At 39.0% G+C, this 21,730-nt stretch overlaps 3 protein-coding genes across 6 annotated transcripts in view; 2 read left to right on the forward strand and 1 right to left on the reverse strand.

Annotated features, from left to right (window-relative positions):
* fhod3b (formin homology 2 domain containing 3b) overlaps nucleotides 1-2,975 on the forward strand; it is a 90,379-nt gene extending 87,404 nt beyond the window's left edge. The window contains exon 28 of the mRNA XM_071516050.1: nucleotides 16-2,975. Coding sequence (XP_071372151.1) covers nucleotides 16-98 — 83 coding nt within the window. The 3' untranslated portion in view covers nucleotides 99-2,975. The remainder of the gene's footprint in view (nucleotides 1-15) is intronic.
* Nucleotides 2,976-3,115: 140 nt separating this feature from the next.
* rxrbb (retinoid x receptor, beta b) lies at nucleotides 3,116-16,045 on the reverse strand. 2 transcript variants are annotated; one of them, XM_071516054.1, is made up of 12 exons: nucleotides 15,905-16,045; nucleotides 11,997-12,190; nucleotides 11,086-11,239; nucleotides 9,840-10,019; nucleotides 9,310-9,360; nucleotides 8,461-8,621; nucleotides 8,139-8,268; nucleotides 5,732-5,858; nucleotides 5,574-5,615; nucleotides 5,279-5,370; nucleotides 5,049-5,154; nucleotides 3,116-4,830 (listed from the first exon to the last, which is right to left on the reverse strand). In XM_071516054.1, exons 2-12 carry the CDS (start codon nucleotides 12,135-12,137, stop codon nucleotides 4,683-4,685), a joined length of 1,332 nt encoding a protein of 443 aa, XP_071372155.1. In that variant the 5' UTR covers nucleotides 12,138-12,190; nucleotides 15,905-16,045; the 3' UTR covers nucleotides 3,116-4,682. The 2 variants fall into 2 exon arrangements, with proteins under 2 accessions (XP_071372155.1, XP_071372156.1); XM_071516055.1 differs by lacking the exon at nucleotides 9,310-9,360.
* Nucleotides 16,046-16,661: 616 nt separating this feature from the next.
* Nucleotides 16,662-21,044, forward strand: LOC139641607 (C-type mannose receptor 2-like). Of its 3 annotated transcripts, none has more exons than XM_071516092.1 (6): nucleotides 16,662-16,774; nucleotides 17,721-17,798; nucleotides 18,045-18,404; nucleotides 18,526-18,864; nucleotides 19,040-19,519; nucleotides 19,643-21,044. In XM_071516092.1, the coding sequence occupies exons 2-6, from the start codon at nucleotides 17,759-17,761 to the stop codon at nucleotides 20,020-20,022; spliced, it is 1,599 nt and encodes a 532-aa protein (XP_071372193.1). In that variant the 5' UTR covers nucleotides 16,662-16,774; nucleotides 17,721-17,758; the 3' UTR covers nucleotides 20,023-21,044. The 3 variants fall into 3 exon arrangements, with proteins under 3 accessions (XP_071372193.1, XP_071372192.1, XP_071372194.1); XM_071516091.1 differs by having other exon boundaries at nucleotides 16,745-16,879; XM_071516093.1 differs by lacking the exon at nucleotides 19,040-19,519 and having other exon boundaries at nucleotides 16,745-16,879.
* The last annotated feature ends 686 nt before the right edge of the window (nucleotides 21,045-21,730 follow it).

The following is a 21,730-nucleotide window of genomic DNA, read 5'->3' on the forward strand; positions in this document are numbered from 1 at the left end:
TCTCTTGCTGCACAGTGAGAAGGACACTGAAGAATGGTTTGACGACGGAGGAGGCCAACGCTCTTGGTTTGTCCAGCGGTTCAGAGATGCAGGTGTGAGCTGGACTTGGATCCCACTGGACATAAAGACATCTGGAAGCCCTTCCACTGCCCCTCACACGCACACACCCAACTTGGCAACCCACTCCACTGTGGCTTGGCACTACTCCCCCCCCCCCCCCCTCCCCTCCAGCTTTGATGAGTTGATCTCGTCTTTATGCGTTTGGTTTACACAGGCTTGACACGAGTGCTTCCTGAAGAGAGTGGTTGCAGAGGTTCAGAAAAGGCTCAACAAGATTTTTTTCCCCATGTGCTGACAGGCAGAGAGGGCAGTAGACTGATCTTCCACTCTCAGGAACAGAGCGCTGCATTCAAACCACTAAGCTTTGCTGTTGCTGGACAAACATCGTTGATCTGAACTCGCAAGGCTTAATCGCAATCACCCTTTGAACGTGACATTGCATACAAACACTACATAGTAGGTCACCCACATAAAAGCGCTATTTTTTTAAGGCATCAAAAGAGTTGGACGCATTGTGTTTGAATCACTGTGGCCTTGACTGACTCCAAAGGGCTGAAAGGTCTGCGGTACAGAGCTTGGTACAGACACTAAACTCTCCACTAACTGTGTTTGCTTGGGTTTGGTGTCAGCCTTGCAGCTTTAGTGATAGACAAATTAAATTGATAGACGTTTTGTCTATCTATTTGAATAGCTGGCTTTGTGCAGAGGTTATTGGTCTGTTGTATACTACTGTGGTAGTTTTGTGTTTATGTTCATTTATGCTCAAGAAGGTGCTCAGATGAGGAATAATTGCACTGGATGTAGAAGTTGGGTATCGAGGGAATGTGAAATCCTTGACACTGATGAACCACTCAGACATCTGAATATGAAAATCCAATATACAGTTTAACCAGCAATTAAACAGTAGCACACAGTTTTCATGATGTCTAATCAAAGTGTGCAGATTCCATCATTGCAGATGTGCATACCAGGCTTTGTCACAAGAAGCTGGATGAGAAGGAATTAGCTATCAGGAAAGTGCAAACATTTTTTTAAGGGACACAGACAGATGTGGAGAAAGAGAATGTTGATTTACTGCAAATAGTTAAGTTACTGATGGATCAATAGGACTGATGATACCACTAGTTTTAGACTGATGCTCATCATGCAAACTGATTTTTTTTTTTTTAGCCTAATCAAATTTAAACATGTTGCATTATGTGAACTATTGTCACTGATGCTTATCATTGTCTCCATGGTCGTACTTCTAATACGACCAAAGAGTTGGAAATAGTTGGAGAAAGGCAGGAGCAATGTTACAGGTGAGCAATCTTCATTATGCTATATGGTTATTTTATAGAAACTATGAGCTGCAAATTTAAGAGTGCCTTTCAGAGACATTTATTTATTAAGACATTTTCAGGGACATATAATCAAGAAAATGTTACTATAACAGATGTGCAGTCTGCAAGAAGTGAGGTTAATATTGCAATGTGCATCATTCACGAACTGTGATTGTGAGTTGTCATTTTTAACCAGTGTTTTTAACGTGTTGTCCTGGTAAAATTTCTGTTATTTCCATGTTATGTCTTGGATCAAATAGTTTGTTATAAAGATAGCTTTAAAATATTTATGTCGATTTACGGATTGGTTATGCACAGTAGCTGTATCCTGTTGCCTTACTGTAGAATTTGGGTGTGCATTTCCTCTGAACTTTTTCCACACTAGTCAAGATCTTGGTAAAATGTACCACATCAGGCCAGGCCAAATTAATGTGTAGTTCAACTGGCGTCATTGGAGACTGTTTTGTCATTTGTAGCGGATGTATTTTTATTTTTTATTTTCTTGAACTTCAAATGTGAGCAACAGGAGTTATGTGATTATTAGTAATATGGATGCACACATGCAAATCTCCATAATTTATCTATTTTCAAATTCTGAAATGAAGTAAAAGAGAGGAAGAACCTGCATTTTAAAAGCTTCTCTGTAATTATGTAGGTCTATATTCCTTGAGTATTATTGAGCTCATTGCGCTATAAATTAATTTGGAATGGCCTTGGCTAACCTTCTAACTTGCATAATTCCAGTTAACATATTTGTTTGCAAGTTGCAAGATAACTCTACCCGCTCGCAAATTTTCACTATGCTGGAAACAGCCATTGTGGAAAACAAGAATCTAGCGCGTCATCTTGGTAAAGCCACATTAAATTGCACCAGCAGCACATATTCGTTTCACATTTTTCTTGAGAATTTACTGAAAACTATTCAGCACCTTAGAGACAATGTGTAGCATGCAACTTCTGTCAGAAGAAAAGTAGAACTTAGGTTATGGGGGAGAGCTCATCCTTTTTCTCAGATTGTCTGAGTTTTGTCAAAAAAAAAGAGACAGAAATACTTATATGTAAAGTAATATTATAGGAGAATGCTGTAAAATTATGTAAATGTCATGACAATGTCTTTATGTTCATCTTCTTTTTGCTAGGTGTGTAGAATAGTGTATTATAGACAAAAAGCAGTATTATTCTAAGTATAATTTAAGCAAACCAAGCCATGCATGGTTTAAAAATCTGTCTACAGATGTGTCTCACTTCTGCTAGATATAAAGGGAGGTTCATTTTGATTCTCAGAGCTGTATTTTTGTTTTTGTTTTGTTTGTGTTATTGTATGTTTTTACTGCAGACTTGAAACATGTAAGTGAACAAATGCGGTGAAACAAGCAGTGATCAAATTTACCAACTAGTCCTGTGGAATCCCTCAGAAGCCTTTGATTTCATTGCACTCAACAGTTTTTCCTCTAATTTGATATTAGCCCACCACGTACATTGCTGCCTGTGCCATAACGTCACTGTGGAACTTGGACACAAGTGCTATACAACCCAGGCTTCTCTTGCGTCTTTGCCCACAGCAAAAACTATGTAACATAACTACAATAAAAAGGCTCATAAAAATAAAACATCTTTGGACTATCTATTTTGAGCATCTTTCCAGATACAGACAATCACACAGACATTTTTCACATTTAACATTTATCACATTTCACATGACTAGGAAAAAGAAAGCAAATCAGGAAAGAAGAAAAAGTTCAGCCTCTTTATTTTAGTCCAACACAACCCATGCTTCAAGTCACTTTATGTTCTAGAGCGTATGGAGGTTGATGACAAATATATCAATACACTTGATCTGATGTTTACACAAGGTCATCATACAGAACTCATTTGGTCTTGTTTAATATTCCTATATGTGCACAGGTGTTATGGATCTAAATGTGATTATGGTTTGCTTTTAATAAATTGCAGAAACATTAAGATGAACAAGACAACTACCTAAAAAAGGGGGGAAAGGGTAGGAAATACAACTAAGCACCAAAAAAGCAAAAAAAAAAAAAAAATTAAAGATTCAGCTGAATGAGAGTCTCAGCAAATCCAGTGCAACCCAAAACACGTTCTGCTTTATACTAGCTGAAAACTAAAAACAAGGGCACATATCAAGAATTACATAATTTGTCTCCTGATCTCATTACTCAAATTTATCAATATACAACATTTTCCCTGAACAATTATTTTTGCACAGTACCTTAGAATTGTTTAGATAAATTACACAATGGAGTATTCCCTTTCCACCAGACAATGATTTACTTTGTAAAACCCCTGAACGGCTGACAGGCAGAGAGAGCTTATGCAGTTTACATTTTGTATTGCTACATTTTAAACATAGGGGGATTTTCATTTTTGCATAATTTCTTATGTTTGTGGTTTGGTGTATGGCTGCACCGAATAATGTCAAATTATCTCTCAAATAGCACCAAAGGACACTTGACCATTTCCTGGCCAGACATTTGACAATAGTATGTTTTAGAAATAGTACATAGCAAGTGTGCAGTGCAGTCTAATCATTAACTGCAAAGTGATTAGATTTATAAAACAGCAAAGAAGTAAACAACACTAATTGTATATTACCAGATACATAAAGCTAATCCTCAATCAACACAGACAAGTCTGGCCTTGTTCAGTTGCAACCACCCACTTGTCTTTTATCCCAGCTTCACTGTTAGGATGTTACATTTTATCATCTGAAAGGGATACAAATACACTAGGAGCTATGGTTGGACACAGCACCCGGTGAGTGTTTGGTACAGTACTACACTTTTACCAAGAATTGACAATAAAACAGTTTGCTTTTTCCAAGATCTGGTTTGAATTACAAATTATAAAAAGGAGAAAAGACTACATCCTTATTGCATACCCATGATCCAGGTTGCCTTCATCTTAAAAATAGGTTTTACAGATCATGGAGAAACATAATTGAAGCTTATCATTTGGGGTGTCTAAAAAGCGTACAGTTATATAAAAATGTATACCCAAATTTTAGCTCCAGTAAGGGAACTAAATGTTCCAATTTTTAAAAATACTTTTTTTTTTAATCTTAGTTACTCATGAACTTATTTCAATATATAGCACCAGCTTGTAGATCATGGCAAGTCTTGGGTTTGGTCTAAAGAGCAAATCTGTGATGCACTAAAATAGTGTAACCCAGACAGCAGTGAGACAAATTGACGAATCTTCAAAGAACTAAAAGTGCAGTCCCACTCCAGCACATTCCCAGACCTCAGCTATCTAACCCCAACCACACTACACATCTCCTACCTACGACAACTGATGGGGAGCTTCAAGCATTTCCATAAGGAAAGTGTCAATAGGTGTGTCACCAATCAGCTTGAAGAAGAAGAGATGCTCCAAGCACTTCAAGCCAATGGAACGCAGTGCTGGCAGTCTAAGGAGGAGCTTTGCAAACCTGTTAGGAGCAAAGAAGATATGATTTAGTTTGACATGATTAAGTTATACAATGCATGAATGACACTTAATGAGTTAAATGGTATTAATGTTTGATAAAGGTGCAATATGGCTGCAGTAAAAGAGCATCCTGAATACACAGTAAATGACCATCTGTGTACACTAACCATGTCATAGCTGACATGGTTACTACTGTGGCACAGCCATTTCAGGACTTACCTTCCCTGCTGCTCTGGGTATTTCTGTTTGCAGTAGGCTTCCAGTGATGCATAGACCTTCTCTCTAAGGAGCTCCACCTCACTGGTGTTGGATAGCCCTTTTGCATCTGCAGGACAATGAACAAAAACACTCTCACAAGGACTGGAAACCCAAGAACACTTCCTCCCTCATTAAAAAGTAAAATTCTGTTTTAATTAGATATCAGCATAATGCTTTGGACTGTCAGGCACCTGGGTTGAAGAGGACGATGGCTCGGAGGCAACCAAGCTCTGTCTTGTCCATTTGCATATCTCTCATTTTACTGACGAGCTCAGTAAGAACCCTAAATAATGTAAAGATAAAAAAGGTTGAGAGCAAAATACAAAGGAGGATGCTTCAGGAGACAATATGTAGCATTTACCAAAAAATCTTCACAATTTATCAACATGTAATAACACCTCAGTTGCTAACACACTACTCTTATTTCCCCTGAGTCAGAATAAAAGTTTGTGTAAAATCAGCTTTAACAGAAAGGTAATTAATTACCTGTCAAATATGGCGCCCACCTCTGCACTCTGCACACTCTCCCTGGATTAAATAAAGTTGGTTATTATGCAGATATTAAGTATATAATACTAAGCAGATATGTTAAATTGAGGTACAATTTACATTTAGCAGTATTGACTATTGCCCTATCGATGTACCTGTCAAAAATGGCTGCAACTCCTGCACTGTGTGCGTTGTCCCTATGCAGCTCAGAGGCCAGAAGAACCCCATCCTTCAAAGCAATGGAGCGATGGGAGAAGGAGGCAATCAGGAGCTCATTCCACCCTGACAAAAAAAATATAATCAGATACAGGTGAGTGATAATTTAAGTGAAAATATTTCAGTAGTTCTACTGGTGAAATCAACATAGAACCACATGCAACAGACTCCACCAGACCAAGATGTTTTGAATAATAGATATATGATGAAGGTTAAAAAAGAAAAATTTGGTATAAACCTAAACTAAGAACATTTTGTCTTTAAATGCAGTTTTAAATGTTGAGTGAATGTGGTTTATGAGTAAAAGTCCTATTTGGTGCCACAGACCCAAACAAGCACAGTACCGAACTGCATGGTCTGTGTACATAGATTTATTTTTATAATAGTGAATACAGAGATTATAACAGTAATTGTGATGTTACCTAAATTGCGAATGCTTAAGTAATGTTTGTGTACTTATTTTGTTCAGACAATCATTGGCCTAGTTAGCTGCCTGCCTACCTTCTGTGATACTAAAGTCGTATGGGATTATCTGCTATCATTTAGATGACCATAGGCCTTGCTTTGAATATCTATCTATACATCTCTAGCTCTATATTTATCTGTGTATTTGTATTTACATACATAAACGCACACACCTGCATTTCATTGATTCTTATGAAATGGGAAATTAACTGTTCACATAATGCTTGTTGTCAAGCCATTAAGTTTAAGTTCAAGGACAAGGCAAAATTTTGTACTAATGTTCATTACTTAATAACTCTATTCCAACAAACTGGAATAGAGTAGCACTATTGATGGCTGACATTTTTGTTACTGGTTTCACAGCTCCTAATGGATGTCTGTCACAAAGCTCAATTGAGAGTGTGTGAAAGCAAAGCTTCTACCTTTTCTCAGGTCAGCTTGGTGAAAAAACAGCAGGGACAAAGGGTGAGCCATAGTGTTCAAAGACTTATAATCCTGCATTTCATGAAATTGTGCATTTCTTTAGTGGGATGTGGACTGAATGTAGGGGCCTACTTAATTTCAGACGCCCACTAAGCACAAGGTACAACAATTAGATTTACTAAATAAATCTAATTTATTTGGTAAAATGATAACATGTAACTCTTAATTTTGATGATCAGTTCAATGTTTTGAGTGCAGCTATGGGAGGATTTAGGGCACATTCTTGTAATTAACAGCTTTTAATGGTTAACATTCAGTCCATCCTGAACAGCCCTTATTGGTACAGTTGGTAAAGTGTGAATGTCTCTGGATGGCTACAATAACAATCCAGGATTTGTCTCAGTAGGAAGGGTGAGCTGAATGTGCCAAGTCACATCTTCCTGTATTTCATGTCTTCATGTGGATTTCATTGGGATGTGTGTTGGTAAGTGGCAGATATAATTACCCCTGACGTTGTGTGGGATCACAGGCCGTAATAATTGTAAGCATTGTAAAGATTTCAGTAAAACACCATATTCGTTTGGATTAAACAGACGATGCACAAAAAGCTTATTGGCTTTACATAATATTCTGTGATGGCCCCTGCCTGCTTGTGTATTGTGTCAGTTACTGTGTCTACCATGTTGTCTACCATTGCAGTAGCTGTTTGCAGGAGCTGATTGGTAGTGTCCATCCAGATCTGGAGCACCTGGGCCCAGTGCTCTGCAGGATATAAAAGTCCCAGCTTCCAGCGGGGCTCTCTCTAACAGGCCGGGTTATGACAATTCTCACACATATATTCACTGACATGTCTGGCACAGTGTAGTGACAACTGTTTGATCTGCAACAACTGATGTGTGTAGAGGACTTACAGCCACACAAATCATGATGCAAAGGAATAGAGGAGATAACCAGCATGTGCCTTAAATCATATTCCAATCTACTAGTCCTGTATGCCATATATAATCAACTAATTGCCATAATTAGGATTAGGCTATAACTTTTTGAGCAATAATCAATCTGACTTGAAATTAATTACATTTTAAAATAAAAATTAGTATTATTATGACCATATATAGTGACCAGTAAGTAAACATGCGGTCAGTATAAGAGACCTACTCATCCAAAACGCCCCTGAGCAATACAGCAGTCAGCCAACAAGTCCTGTAGGTCAGTTGGAAAAATTCGGCAAGTTGCCTTGGCCATGCTGCTTTTTCAGAAATCTGATTCACAGCATATCAATATTCAACAAGCTGCAGCCTCCTTTTTCCCCCCTAGGACTAACATGCAAAAGACATCATTTTGTAGAACTTATCTCGCTCTTCTATAAATGGTGAAAACTTCTACCGACATGCTCTTTGTTGATTTGCTAGGCTATGTTACATGTGAATCATCAATGCTGCAAGTGCTTGGTCATACCTGCACGCAGAAGGATGACCTGGTCATCGAGTGGCAGCTCAGAGAAGTGGGGGATTCTCTTCGCCCACTCCACCAAGGCAAACAGCTGTTTATCTGCAGTCTGGCAGATATTGGTGACTGCATCATGGGGCTGAAACCAAACAATACAAAACCATGAGTCTCCGGTGACACATCCAAAATAAATACTTCCAGTAATTATGTTAACCCTGTACTTGCAAGAACATTTTTTACCAAAACAGATAAGCTATCCTAAAATGGAATCCAATCCACTGAGCTGCCAAGAAAACAGTCATTTACTGATTGTGATGTTCCAACCACTCACAGAGTTGGCTGCAGAGCCTCCATCAGAGTGAAGCTCAGTCCTCTGCTCCACAGCAGTCTCTGCCTCCAAGATCTTCTCCACAGGCATCTCGTCATTCACCGCAATGCTGCACTCCAGCTCTCCTTCACGCTCTCGATTCCTCTGGCGTTCCTCCTGGACCGCTGCACCGGCCAATGCAGGAAGGCAACGAAGAGGTGGCGGGGAAAAGGAATGAGAGGGTGGTAAATGTTCGGTTAGATGAAAGAAAAAGACTGCGTGAAAAAGAAAAGGGGGCATTGATGTATAGAATGGGTCAGAAGAGGAGTGATATCGTACAAAGTGGCCTGCCTTTTTTCCCCAGTCAACTTTTGACACATAACCCGTCTGATACTCTACACAAAGGTCTAACACAACAACTAATTCTTTAAGTTACATATTGAAATAGGGATGTCCTGAGCCAATATCAAAGATCGGAACTGACCCAATCAAGACATATTTTGATTGATCATATCGGCTACATGGCGCCCGATCAAATCCCAATCCATTTATTTATTTAATTTCTCCCCCTCCACTCCATTTATGCTAATTGTCCTAACAAGTGTATCAGATGTAAACGGGCATTATCAACCCCCTTGATACTACCACGCCTGGTTTGGTTTCACTGATACTGATTACATACCGATTACATCGAGTAATGCTTGTAGTATGCAGCTGTGTTATTGTTAAAAAAAAAATGAATGACACATTTTGTATCGGGACTCTGTATTAGCAGATACTCAATATTAAATGAATTGGACCGGAGACAAAAAAAATGTTGATCGGGACATCCCTATATTGAAATACAATCTCATTAAGATTTCAGAGTCATACTCATCAACCCCTCATCTTTTCCATCTTCTTTCATCCATACATTTTTGATCACTATTGAAGGAGGGAGAGAAAGAATAGGAGAAAACAAAGGGAAGAGAGGGAGAGGGGTTAGTTATATAAACCTGCCCCAATACACCAGCCTCTACCCTTTAGTTGAATTAATTCTAATATTCTAGCACCCACACCCACATATGACACACACACACACTAATCCAGTATTATTTAAACAATTAATTGTGCCACATTCAGCATAATTAAGACTAGGTCTGTGTGATCCCAAAGGAATCTAATTAATTGATAGTGGTTCAAGCCATTCTAAAAATATCCCATCTACTCAACTCCTGGAAGCAGATAACTCCAGTGTCAGTTGAGTTCAGATTTATATTCATAATACTTTAAGGTTGGTAGGTCTCTCCCTCCTTCTAATACATTGTCAATCAATGTTTATTTTTCCTTCTTTGTCAGTCAATTCACAACAAAAGCATGTCCCCAAACCTCCACAAGCCATATAGCCTCTCAATATTGCATACCTTCCCTCTTCATGCCCATGGCCAGGCACTTCTGGTAGCGGCAGTACTGGCAGCGGTTGCGCTGGCGTTTGTCAACCAGGCACTCTTTGTTATCCCTGCAGGTGTAGCTCAGGTCTTTGCGCACAGTTCGTTTGAAGAAACCTTTGCAACCTTCACAGCTGTACACTCCATAGTGCTTGCCTGTAAATTAGAAACATGAATGAGAAAAGACAGTTGCTAATAGGGAGATCAAGTTCAAAATGAAAGTGATGGCAACGGTGCAAAGACACATATTTTGTATTTCTATGAGCAACAGTGTCATCTTACGTTCCTCTGAAGTCCATTTCTTAAAATGACGATGAAGAAACACAGCCAAAGACAGCTGACAATGAGGGATTATGTACACTCAGGGTATATGCAGGAATCCTGAAGTTAAATTCAATACCTTTTAAGACCTTTTTTAAGACCTTTTCAATATATTTTAAGACCTCAACGCCAGCTGTAACCAGTTACATCAGCGACACACCTTTAAGTTACATTTACCATACATTGATTTTGAGATTGCAAAACTAAACAGTCTTAGTTTGCGATAACTTCTATGGACTACTGTATCAATACAACAGATAGGCCGAGAGGGAACAAAGCTCAAGAGAATAAATAGAGTGACTAACCCAAAGGCAAGGTTTATTAAAAGTAATAAAAGTAATAACAGTAACACCCTCACACACACACACACACACACACACACACGCACGCACACACACACACACACACACACACAACACTGTCATTAACAAAAACCTCTGTGGTCTTTGCATGCTTTGCTCTCTTTCCCATTCACTTTCCATAGTACTTTCCACTTAGTGACAGCCTACACAGAAGAATCCCAAATTCGCCCGGTGCACAAGAGGGCTTCTCTTATCTTCCGGGTTATGCATTACTGTTTCCGGTTGTAGTTTGTTGTAGTAGTTGTGAGGAGCAAAATAAATAAATTCACGCAAACTTTTAGCACACAAACTCTTTGGACAAATAGGCTATTCACAGTGAAAAAATAGCTATAGAATTTAATACCTCATAAAATGGCGATTAAGACTTTTTAATACTTTTTAAGGGCCTTAATTTTCGCTAAATTGATTTATTACCTTTTAATACTTTTTAAGACCCCGCGGACACCCTGACACTGAAATTGCCACAGGTTTAAAACAAGTATCCAGCTGTATCCAGATGTTTCACCTCTACTAAACATGCTCTTAGTGCATCCACTCACCAGAGGAGCGGTCTCCACAGATGGCACATAGGCGTTTCTGAGACAGCATTATTCCAGGGCTGTGAGAAGACATGGGCCTCAAGCCAAACGGGGGTTTGATATCATCTGAGCTGCTGATCGAGTGCATCCCTGAAACGGGCACTGAAGAATTGATCTGAATATACAAAGAAAATGATCCCGTTTTAAAACCTTGTCGCACAGGATGCCAATAGAGAAAACAATAGTAATACATTGTATGATAAAAATCATACTGAGATTGGTTTATTGTATACAGTGTTAAATGACTACACTGACTTTTTCGGAGTTTGGCCCATCTTACCCAATATTTGATTTAGCATACAGTATGTCAAGTAATCATAGGTGACAAGCATTATCCAGCGTAATATGATAGACCTGTTACTAAGCTGGTGTTGGTTTTTATTCTGTGCCCTATAGAGTCATAACTTCTGACAACAAAATCAATCATTAGTGAAGTCCATTACGAATGAACAGTGCAAAAACTTTAGCTGTCTAGCTCACTTTACTCACTTCCTGTGTAAACAAAACAAGTTATGCTCGAAGTCTTACAGGAAGAGATATCTTCTGGCACTGAAATTAGTTCCAAAGAGTGAATTCTTTTTGGTCCGTTTTACCAATCCCAAGTTCTCATTTTCTCACTTTTAGGATAATGCTTGTCGTCACCTACGGCTATTTACATTATGGCGTGCTAAAGCGTTAGTATGCGCACCGGACAGAGCTATCTGCCAGACACACAGAGATGATTTTGGTGCCTTTCCTGTCGTCACGTATTGAGTAAAGTGATCAATGGGCCAAACTCCAAAAAAGTCGATGTAGTCCTTTAAGGAAAGAGTAAGACACTGTCACCAAGACAAAAAGGTTATGGCTGTCAAGGCTTGAATCACTGTTCTCACCTGATTGCTACTGATGGGTCCAAAGCCCAGAGAAGGTGTGACCCCTGGGGAGCTAAGTGAGGGACTGATGACTGAGAAAGGGGAACCCAAGACGTTGGTGGGGCTGTTGGAGGCTGAACTGATGGGCTGCTGTGAGGACATGGCTATTAAGCTACCCAGTGGAGAGGATGACGACCCGTCTGAAGGATAACAATCTGTGGGTGACACAAGAGGACATCATTAGCATTGCAGTCAGTTCATGGCGGAGCTTGGTTGAAACAAACTTACGTGTCTTTGTCACAGGATGTGAAAGTCCAGTGCAGAATTCAAATTAGTGCCACGATAGCTTAGGTTAGCTAAATCAACTAATATCCAACCCATGTCTGACACTGTGTGTTTGGGCCAAAGTGCTACAAAGAGCACCGTCGTATTGGCTTGTTGGTGGTTGGTGTTGCATGATAGCATTCAAAGTTTCATCAGTGGCAAAGCACCTTAAGCTTATGTGGATGGGTTAGGGGACAGCAAAAGCATTTGCCTATGGACCCAAAATGCCAAAGGTGCCAAGATCACACCCAACCATTGACAAAGGTTTAGCAGAAGTTTTGACTAATGTTAATCCAAACCTTAACCAATTTATTAGGGTTCTACTGTGTGTTTTGTTTGCATGGTGGTTTTGTTTGTATCAGAAAAATAAGTGTAACTATTTCTACTACATGCCATAATATTCAAGATATAAACTGGCTATGATCTGTAACAACTTTACCTCTCACACAGAGGCCTTTAACAAATAATGATTGAACAGTGGTGGCCAAGATGCTTTTACATTCAAATGAAAACCTGCTTCTTTCTCTGTACAGCCGTAGTGTATTAGCAATTAGCAGTGTAATGATGTGTAATCTTCTGTAAAACTTCCAATAAACAAAGAGTCTGAAATTATAGCCTGTCTCTTATAGGCTAAGCACTAGAAATGTGTCATATTTTGTTCCCAATTCCTAAAATGTGTCAAGGTGTCCATATGACACTCCAGTTTTACTGCTCTGTACTGAACATGTGTTAGAGATGTAATGGACAGAAGCACGCTCAATCTATTCTATAATACACAACAGAATAGTAGACACAGATTAACCTGTAACAGATTCAAACTTGTAAAGAGTAGGCACTCATTCGGCACCAGAGCAGTTAAGACTTCAAACTATGTTATCCCAAGATTCAAACTTGAATGTGGGGAGAGAAGCTTTTTCCTAACATGCAGTATCTTTATGGAGTTTATCCAAAGGAGAAATTAAAAAAAAAAACATACAAGGAATATGTTCAAAGGTCACTGGGGCTTGATTTCATATTATAGTATTTTTGTACAATGCTTAATCTATCCATGAGGTTTCATGTGAAATTAGATGTGTATATTTGCATGTTTTTATGAGTCAGTGTATAGCCTATCTGTGTGTTTTATTTGTGTGTATTTATATGTTTTATTGGTGTGTCTTATTATATAGGCCTATTTTATTTGTTCAATTATAAAAGCTACATTTTGGCAGCTTTTTGATTATTATTTCATTGGCAACAAAATGTCTTTGTTTATTCATGGATTTCTTGATGCAGCCAAAGAAATACATAATTTAAGATAACTGAAATGTCTCAGCAGAATATTGCAGAAAACCTCTTTTTCTAACTGCTGGTTTTTAACAGGTGACCTGCAGAATCTTTATCCCCACGGAAAGTTAGGGGGACTAGTTAAGGTGCCCACACATGAGTGTTCTGCAGTGTGCTCACCGCTAAGTAGGGCATGTGTAGGCTTGTCAATACCCCATCAGAGAAGAGTGCATGGTAGCAGGAAGGTGGGGGATATAAAATCATCAAATTGTCTCTTGTACTTGCTGAATTTTCAAAGAGGTACACCCATAAGAATGCTGAAATGTTGCCATGCAATAGGCTTTTTGAATGTCTCCCCTCCATCTTTGTACATTAATGCATACATCACATAAAGCATCTAAGCACTCTGAGAGCGAACTTTGCTTGAAATCTGATGACCTAACAAAAGGCTGGTCTATTCTGTAGTTGTTTTCTACCTTATTACAAGTTACAGTTTTTAAATTGCATGTAGAATGTCAAATAAATTTCAATGGTATAGAACAGTGTGTCCCAAAATGGGGTCCGGGGACTACCAGAGGCCCTTGTGACGGTCCCAGGTGGTTCCCAGCAAAAGAAGGAATAGATGAATTTCACTTTTATTACATTCCCTAGAAGTTAGAACAAAGAGGGAATGTATAGGGATGACTGTTTTTTATCATAATTTAAAGTGATCTCCCCAACCAACAACAAAAATCTTCAAAACAAAAAAAAGAGGATTCCTTAGGGTAAAATCCTCTCTATGGTCTATTGTGGGGGTCCTTGACATGAAAAAGTTTGGGAACATATTTGCAGTGGGCACTGCTTGCAAAATATGTCTTCTGCACACTGTTGCTCTTCTGGTGTCAATGTTAAAATCAACTTAGTACATCTCAGAAATTGACTATTCCTTGTCCCGGTAAACCATTTGCCCTACTGTGCAAGCATTGTTCTCCGCGACCCTGTGGTGTGCAACAGGGCTGCCTCTAGCACATGCAGATCAAAGTTTGAAATAAGAGTAATACATAGACCAACGTGAAAATCCTAATAGCGAAGACCACAATACTGCACCATGCAATGCTATTTATTGAGTTGGTTGTGTTCGTTTGATCAGCATTATTTCAAAATTTGGTCTGCATGTTCTAGAGGCAGCGTTGGCACACACCACAGGGTCACAGACAATGAGCTTGCGCAGTAGGACAATTGATGAACTTCAGACATAAAGTGGTCTCTTTCACATGTGTGTGTTGTGCATATACTCAAGAAGGGAGGTATCGCACAGGACTCAAGATACAGCAAATACAAATATTTGCAGCAACACATTGAGGCTGTTGGGGCTGATAATACCTAAGAAACCATCCAGCAAACAAGCTTATACAAGATTTTTATAAATCCTGCACATTACAATAGCTGGCCAAGTTAGCTAGGTAACGTTCATCTCATTGCAACAGAAGAGGGAAATGGGCCTGCTGTTGCCATGTCCTCCACAGGACTACTAAGCGCTAACGTTATTTGAAGACATTTCAACCGGCAAAAACAAAATACTGTGGCTAACTCTAAAGTTAACCTTACACGCTTTTTCATTGCGGGAATGGGGTGATGAAACTGAGGGGAACCACCCGTTACTAATAGTCCACACGATGTATATAACGTTACATCCCTCTTAACAAAATCGTGCAGACCAAACGGTATGCTGCTCTTTCGTGTAAACTAACGTTAGCTAACATTGGTGTTAGTTAGCTAGCCACTGTTTACATCTCGAAAACACACGATTTCTAGATTATCGTAAATGTTGCGAACAATTCGCTATATTCCCCAGCTAGCTAGATAACAAGAGTTAACGCTACTACCAACTGCGAACAGAAAGTTCGGTTTATTATCAGTGAACAAATAAACTAATGTTAACGTTAGCTGACTAACGTTAAACACAACGTTTTATTGAACGTATCACGTAGCTTACACCTTAACTGAGCATGTTATCGTTAGCTAGTTAGCTGCGAACCTGGCTAGCTGACGTTAGCTGGATAGTTAACGTTAGCTACATTAGCTTAGGTTAGCAGAATTCCGGTCGATATTGCATTCAGTACGATGATATCGGCATGTAAACAACATATGCCGCTAGTCATCAAGTTTTAAACGTTTATGGTACTAGATATCAGTAAGTTAACCAGATTATCAAATCCGAACAATAACGGACGTTATTGAGCTAGCTAGCATTAGCTTGTTAGCTACGGTTATGGCTAGCTATCTGGATTGGTTCAAGTTGCTGGCCTCGAAAAGCAGTAATTAACAATTTCTAGTTGGTCGAAATACAGTATACTTACCAAGTACACCTTCAACGCATCGTTAAAAACCACATAACTAATTTTGTTTGTGTCTTCTTTGAGATACAGGGGCGCGAGGTAACAGGCCGACACTCAAACCCAGTTCACTTCAACTTGACGCTGTTGTTGTTTACACACTGAAAGGAAGCCATGTTGGATCAATGCCAGTGTCCCTTGAGCCAAAATGTCTCATGGGACCACCCATCACAGCATTGTCACATGGCACTCTTAGAACAATAATAATGATATTGCTTTAATTTTTTATCAATTAATAAATCCTCAGCATGATTTATTCTAAAGGTTATGACACACAGTGTTTTAAGCAATGTAATTGTGGTCATTGGCAAATGGGACAAACTCAACTGTATGTTGGTCAATAATTCTTTAATTCTTGGACAAATTTGAACATCTAGTCTACACGGCTTGAAAATGATGGTAAGGTACACCTATTGTTGTAGGGCATAAATCCATTTGTAGCACATATTCTAAAATTTAGCATCAATGCAGGCCTATCATATAATGTGGTAGCTAATTAAAATAAAAGTAGTGTGGCTACTATTCATACAATAGTATTCTGTTACATCACCACACGGCCATCTTGATAGGAAAATAACAGGTGATTGTAATAAATTAACAGGTGATTACAATCAAATGACAAACAGCCAATGAGCTGTGTGTATTGTAAAGCGTCATATTGGTATGAAATGCATGTGACATCATGGTAATACTATGAATACATAAAACTATTCAGTGAACAAAGGACTGTGTTGTGAAGTAGATTAAACTGCAGATGCATTCAAAATAGGAAGGGGAAGTAGCAGCAAATATTTGCATCAGACTTCAACACAGTTAGTCTTGGACAGCGAGATGGTAAGCTGAAGTGAATTAAAGATAGATGCTGATGTGTGGTATACATGTGAGCAATTATGACATTAAACCTTTGGAATTAGCCAACAACTATACCTACAAGGAAAACTAAGTGCTAAAATGTTTTACCCTTTGAAAGAGAGGTAGAATATTGCAGAACTTGTGTCTGATCCAACTACTACTATACAGTCTTGTTTTTCCTATTTAACATATTTAACACACCTGTTACACACACAGGTATATAATATAAATATATATACATGTTGGGATTCAGATTTTATATACAAATATATATTGCTTAGTTTATCTTGCAACTTCCTCATTCTCCAGAGTGAAGAATGGGTTGCAAACTCACTTGAGTAAATTATTATTTGAACCCAGCCCTGCCTAGTCCCTTTTCAGAATTATTTATTTCACTTCGATATAGAACAGAGGAAAAGACCATAGCCATTGGTTCACATTTTGGGTATAATTCACTGCACAAGTCATGCTCACCTTCATTCTTAACTAACTATGTCACTAATGGATGAGATATCTAACACAGATTGCAATTTTCAGCACAACCTCATACTGCAGGAGATTGCTTTATAAAAAAAATAACATCTTTCATGTGTCGACAGATTCATAATGTCATTACACAAAGTTGTTCACTGGTGATCACTGTTTTTCATGACATGGTGCAGCAACAAACCACAGTGGCATGTACTGTATGTGTATGAGGGAAAAGAACTTGCAAAACTGCTTTGTCTATTACGACACATGCTCGTAGAGGTCTACAAACAAGCCAAGTGACATTCTTACACACCTACAAATAGTGTGTTGCTCTTATTCGTCAGCCCCTCTGTTGCTAGCCACTTTGTTCGCCATGATTTACTATATCAGAGAGAACAATATGATTTCATTAGATCATATAAGTTAGTTGTTAACAAAGTTCATACTTGTTTTGCAGTTTACCATGAACAAGATTGAAAACTACGAATCATCACGATGAAAGGGACTCAAATTTTGTGTCTGCTGTTTTTCTCAGGTTTGTGTGCAATGTGCTTTTTCCTATATTGTTTTCCTGGTATCTCATTTATTGGCATAAATGGTAGTTGGTTATATGTATAGCTATGAACCTTTGAAATACTCAGGAAAGAATACTGCTTGAAATATAATGGTATAATAGAAGTTAGAAATTATTCACAGGATGTTTTTGCTATTGTTATTGCCAATGTTGTAACTGCTGTCTAATCAGCTTCTGCTAAACATACTGCTTATGTAAATTCCACAGGATTTTCTTCCTTCACATCGGGCTCCTCAGATTTTCACTTTGTTAATGTTGCTGAGAACTATACAGATGCAAAGAGCTATTGCAGAGACAAGTACACTGATTTGGCAACAGTTCACAACGCGGCAGATATGGATAATTTGATTGCTTCAGTTCCAAGTAACATACACAGAGCCTGGATAGGAATGGAGATTGGAGATGTTTGGAGGTGGCATTGGTCTTCGCCTGATAAGGGGCTGGATTTTTTTAACTGGAAAGCAGGAGAGCCACAAAACAGCAATCAAGATATTTGTGCAGCAATGAATCCAGGTGGTGAGTGGTTTGTGAGTGACTGTGATACTCGACAAAGTTTTGTCTGTGATGGTGAGTAAAATTACAATATTGCAATTAGTCAAATTCACTTTGGATGGAAACATACATTGTGCCTCAATGCAGAATATCACCATTTCTATATGTTTAATATAATAAATCTTTGCACTTGCAGGTAGTAATGATACTGGTCACATTTTCATTGCTGAGGGCAAATCATGGAGGGAGGCTCAGAATCATTGCAGGAACATTTTATCATCTGACCTGGTCAGCATACAGTCAGCAGAAGAGAATGAGGCAGTGCAGAAAGTGTCCCAGTCACAGACTGTGTGGATCGGCCTGTTCAAAGATCGCTGGAAGTGGTCTGATGGAAGCAATTCATCATTCCGTTACTGGAAGCCCAATCAACCTAACTACTTCAGGGGCAATCAGGATTGTGTTGCTGCTGTATTCAGAGATAAAGGGCAGTGGAATGACCTGAGATGCGATATCAAACGCAAATTTGTTTGTCATGGTGGGTGAGTTGGTGTCCTTTACTTAGTGTATCATACGCGTTCTCTGTCAGCAACCTGATGACTTTGGATTTTTTAAAGTTATATTGTAGTGTTATGTAGCATTATCTTTTACAACATGAAACTGTCATTGTCCTCTTTTCAATGCCTATGTTAATTTATTACTCATTCTTACAGCAAGGAAATCAACTGCAACACCACCAACCACCAAACAGACAAGTACCCAGCAAGCACTTGTAACAGTACAAATGGTCACAAATCAGACAGTTCTTCCAAACAGTTCATCTCCGGAGGTCATAACGTCAACATTTCAAACGACCACTGTGCTTCCTTCTACTGAACCATCCAACACTGTTAACGTGACCACTAAGCAAGTAATAACTGGCAGTCGCCCTGATCAAAATGTTACATCAACATTCGAACCGACTACATTGAATACCACAGATCTTGTGTCATCTCTGAACTCAAGCACTGAGCTCAGTGTAACTACAGAGACTGCACCTGTGACAGGAACACAGCATCAAACCCCATCGACTACTATGCAAATAACTACAGATGATATTTCTGCATCAACAACACTGGAGGGGACTTCAACCTATAGCACTGCAGAGTCCTCAACAATAATGCCCTCTGTGCATATTCAAGGTTTGATTCCGGGTACGTTGCTTATCATTCACAAATGCAAAACATTTTTTCTTCACTTTTGCACAAATATCTTACCATGTGAAATAGTATCAAAATAGTGTTTTCCTATTGTTCTTTTCTATTTTCGTCCCAAAGAAAACCTGATATTAATCCGGGAGAACATGACATGGAATGAAGCCATGAGTTACTGCAGGGAGCACCATGTTGACCTTGTCTACATTACTGCCAATGAGATTCACGAGTGGGTGGCTGAAAAGGCAAAGAATGCCACATCATCCCACGTTTGGCTGGGTTTACGCTTCAGCTGTAGCTTCGACTTTTGGTTCTGGATCAAGTCGTATGCTGGCTGCTACCAGAACTGGGCCCCAGGACAAGGACCTGAGGGACAATATGGTTGTGGCATTACAGGTGCCATAGAGGCCACTGGGGGGCAGCAGTGGGTAGGCTTGCCCGAGACAGAAAAACTCAATTTCATCTGCTATATGTGTGCTGAGACGGGTGAGGAGGCCCAGTGAGACCTCAGACTATGAAGATTTTGTTGCAGTTTTCATCATGCTCCATTGAAAAAAATACCTATTTGTGCTGTTTGCGTTTTCATCCAACTATCATGATATTTATGCTGTCATTGATCATACATTCAATACAATGTTTTTTTGACTGTTGTAACATCAATTCAGTGGATTGTTATGCACTTATACACAGATGTCAGGGGTTATTTTAACGCTTTTACATTTAGCATAGCCCTCTGCATCTAGTAGGCTATATATCACTTATTGCATCATACTCTATAGCTTTGCCGGAATACAGCTGCCTTTTCTATTGTTTGATTGAATTTCATTGAATATGAAAACCTCATGCAGAGTGTAGGCGTGCACATTCACAGTCATGGGCAGCAAGAGTAATGTGAGAACATTGATCTGCTCTATGCCTTTCACTTGGGGTGACTATTTGCATATTGACCCCCTGGGTTGGGCCCCTAGATTGTCTTTTTTAGACCACCAGAGTATGCCCCCCATCCAGACTGCCTGCTGCCCTCACTGACCTGACCTTCACTAGCAGCCACATGGAAGACAGAGCACACAGACGCTCACCTTCCTGTCTGCTCTGTTGAGGTACATGGGGCATCGATACCCATAGGAAGTGGCACTGACATAATACTTTGAATGTTACAATTTTTATTTCAACAATCTGTACTAAGAACTGCATGGCATTAATTAAACTGTGAATAGATTGTCTTTGCAGTTATCAGACAGATTGTTGCATAGGATTGTTGTGAAAGAAAACACTGATCATTGTTGCCTGTAACATAATCCTTTGTTTAACTTTTCCAATTTTTTAAACTTTTATTTTACACATCTACAGCACACAACACAATAGAGACAATACAATAGACAAAAGACGCACATACCCATTTACACAATCTGCTTCTGAAATGAATGACTCCATATTTAAATGGGTTTTAAATGTCAGTTGGTACATGTTCAAGTCCATGTTCCCTGAGATGAGTGATTAAAAAATAAAAAAGATTATTTGTGTATGTATTTGTATGTATTTTATTTAACATACGTGATCATGAATGTTCAGTTACATCAGCTGTCAATTCCAATTCCTCAAATGGAGATATTTGGTATATTCTGAGGCAAAGCATTAAACTAACAGACTGATGCAATATTAAATTTTATGTCTATTCAGGAAATCCCTTGTAACATTCCACATTCATAAGGATTCCTTTATGGGAAAAAGTGACTTTAATGCTTTGCAGGACTTTTCAATATGCTATCAATATTCAGTTTTGAATGAAAGTTCTTATAACAATTTTATTAATATACAATGTTTGCATAATAGAATAAAACATGATCTAACTCCATATAACCATGAAATACTAGTATAGCTTGTAATCCACCACTGCATTTTGATCACTGCTTTTGCATCCACAATGAGAGTCTTGTCACTTGTCAATTACCACGGACCATTAGACATGAGTGTGTTATAGCTTAGTTTTTCCCTGAAAAGGCATTGGTCAGTGAGCCTCCCATCAGTTCAATGTTAATGTCCCATTGGGTCCAGTCAGTCAGTCTCTGGACCAGCACCCCTCCTCCTTTTCTCACCCTCGTCTCCTCTTGTGTGCTGTCCAGCTGGCTCTGACCTCTGACCCCTTCACCCTCACTCCTGACCCCTGGAGACATTCCCACGCCACACCCTTTTGTGTATACCTCTCCATGG

The sequence above is a fragment of the Centroberyx affinis genome, unplaced genomic scaffold (genome assembly GCF_046629955.1).
Source record: "Centroberyx affinis isolate AG114_WGS23_722 - 3 ecotype Tasmania unplaced genomic scaffold, CSIRO-AGI_Caff_v1 ptg000392l_1, whole genome shotgun sequence".
In the NCBI taxonomy this organism is placed as follows: domain Eukaryota; kingdom Metazoa; phylum Chordata; class Actinopteri; order Beryciformes; family Berycidae; genus Centroberyx; species Centroberyx affinis.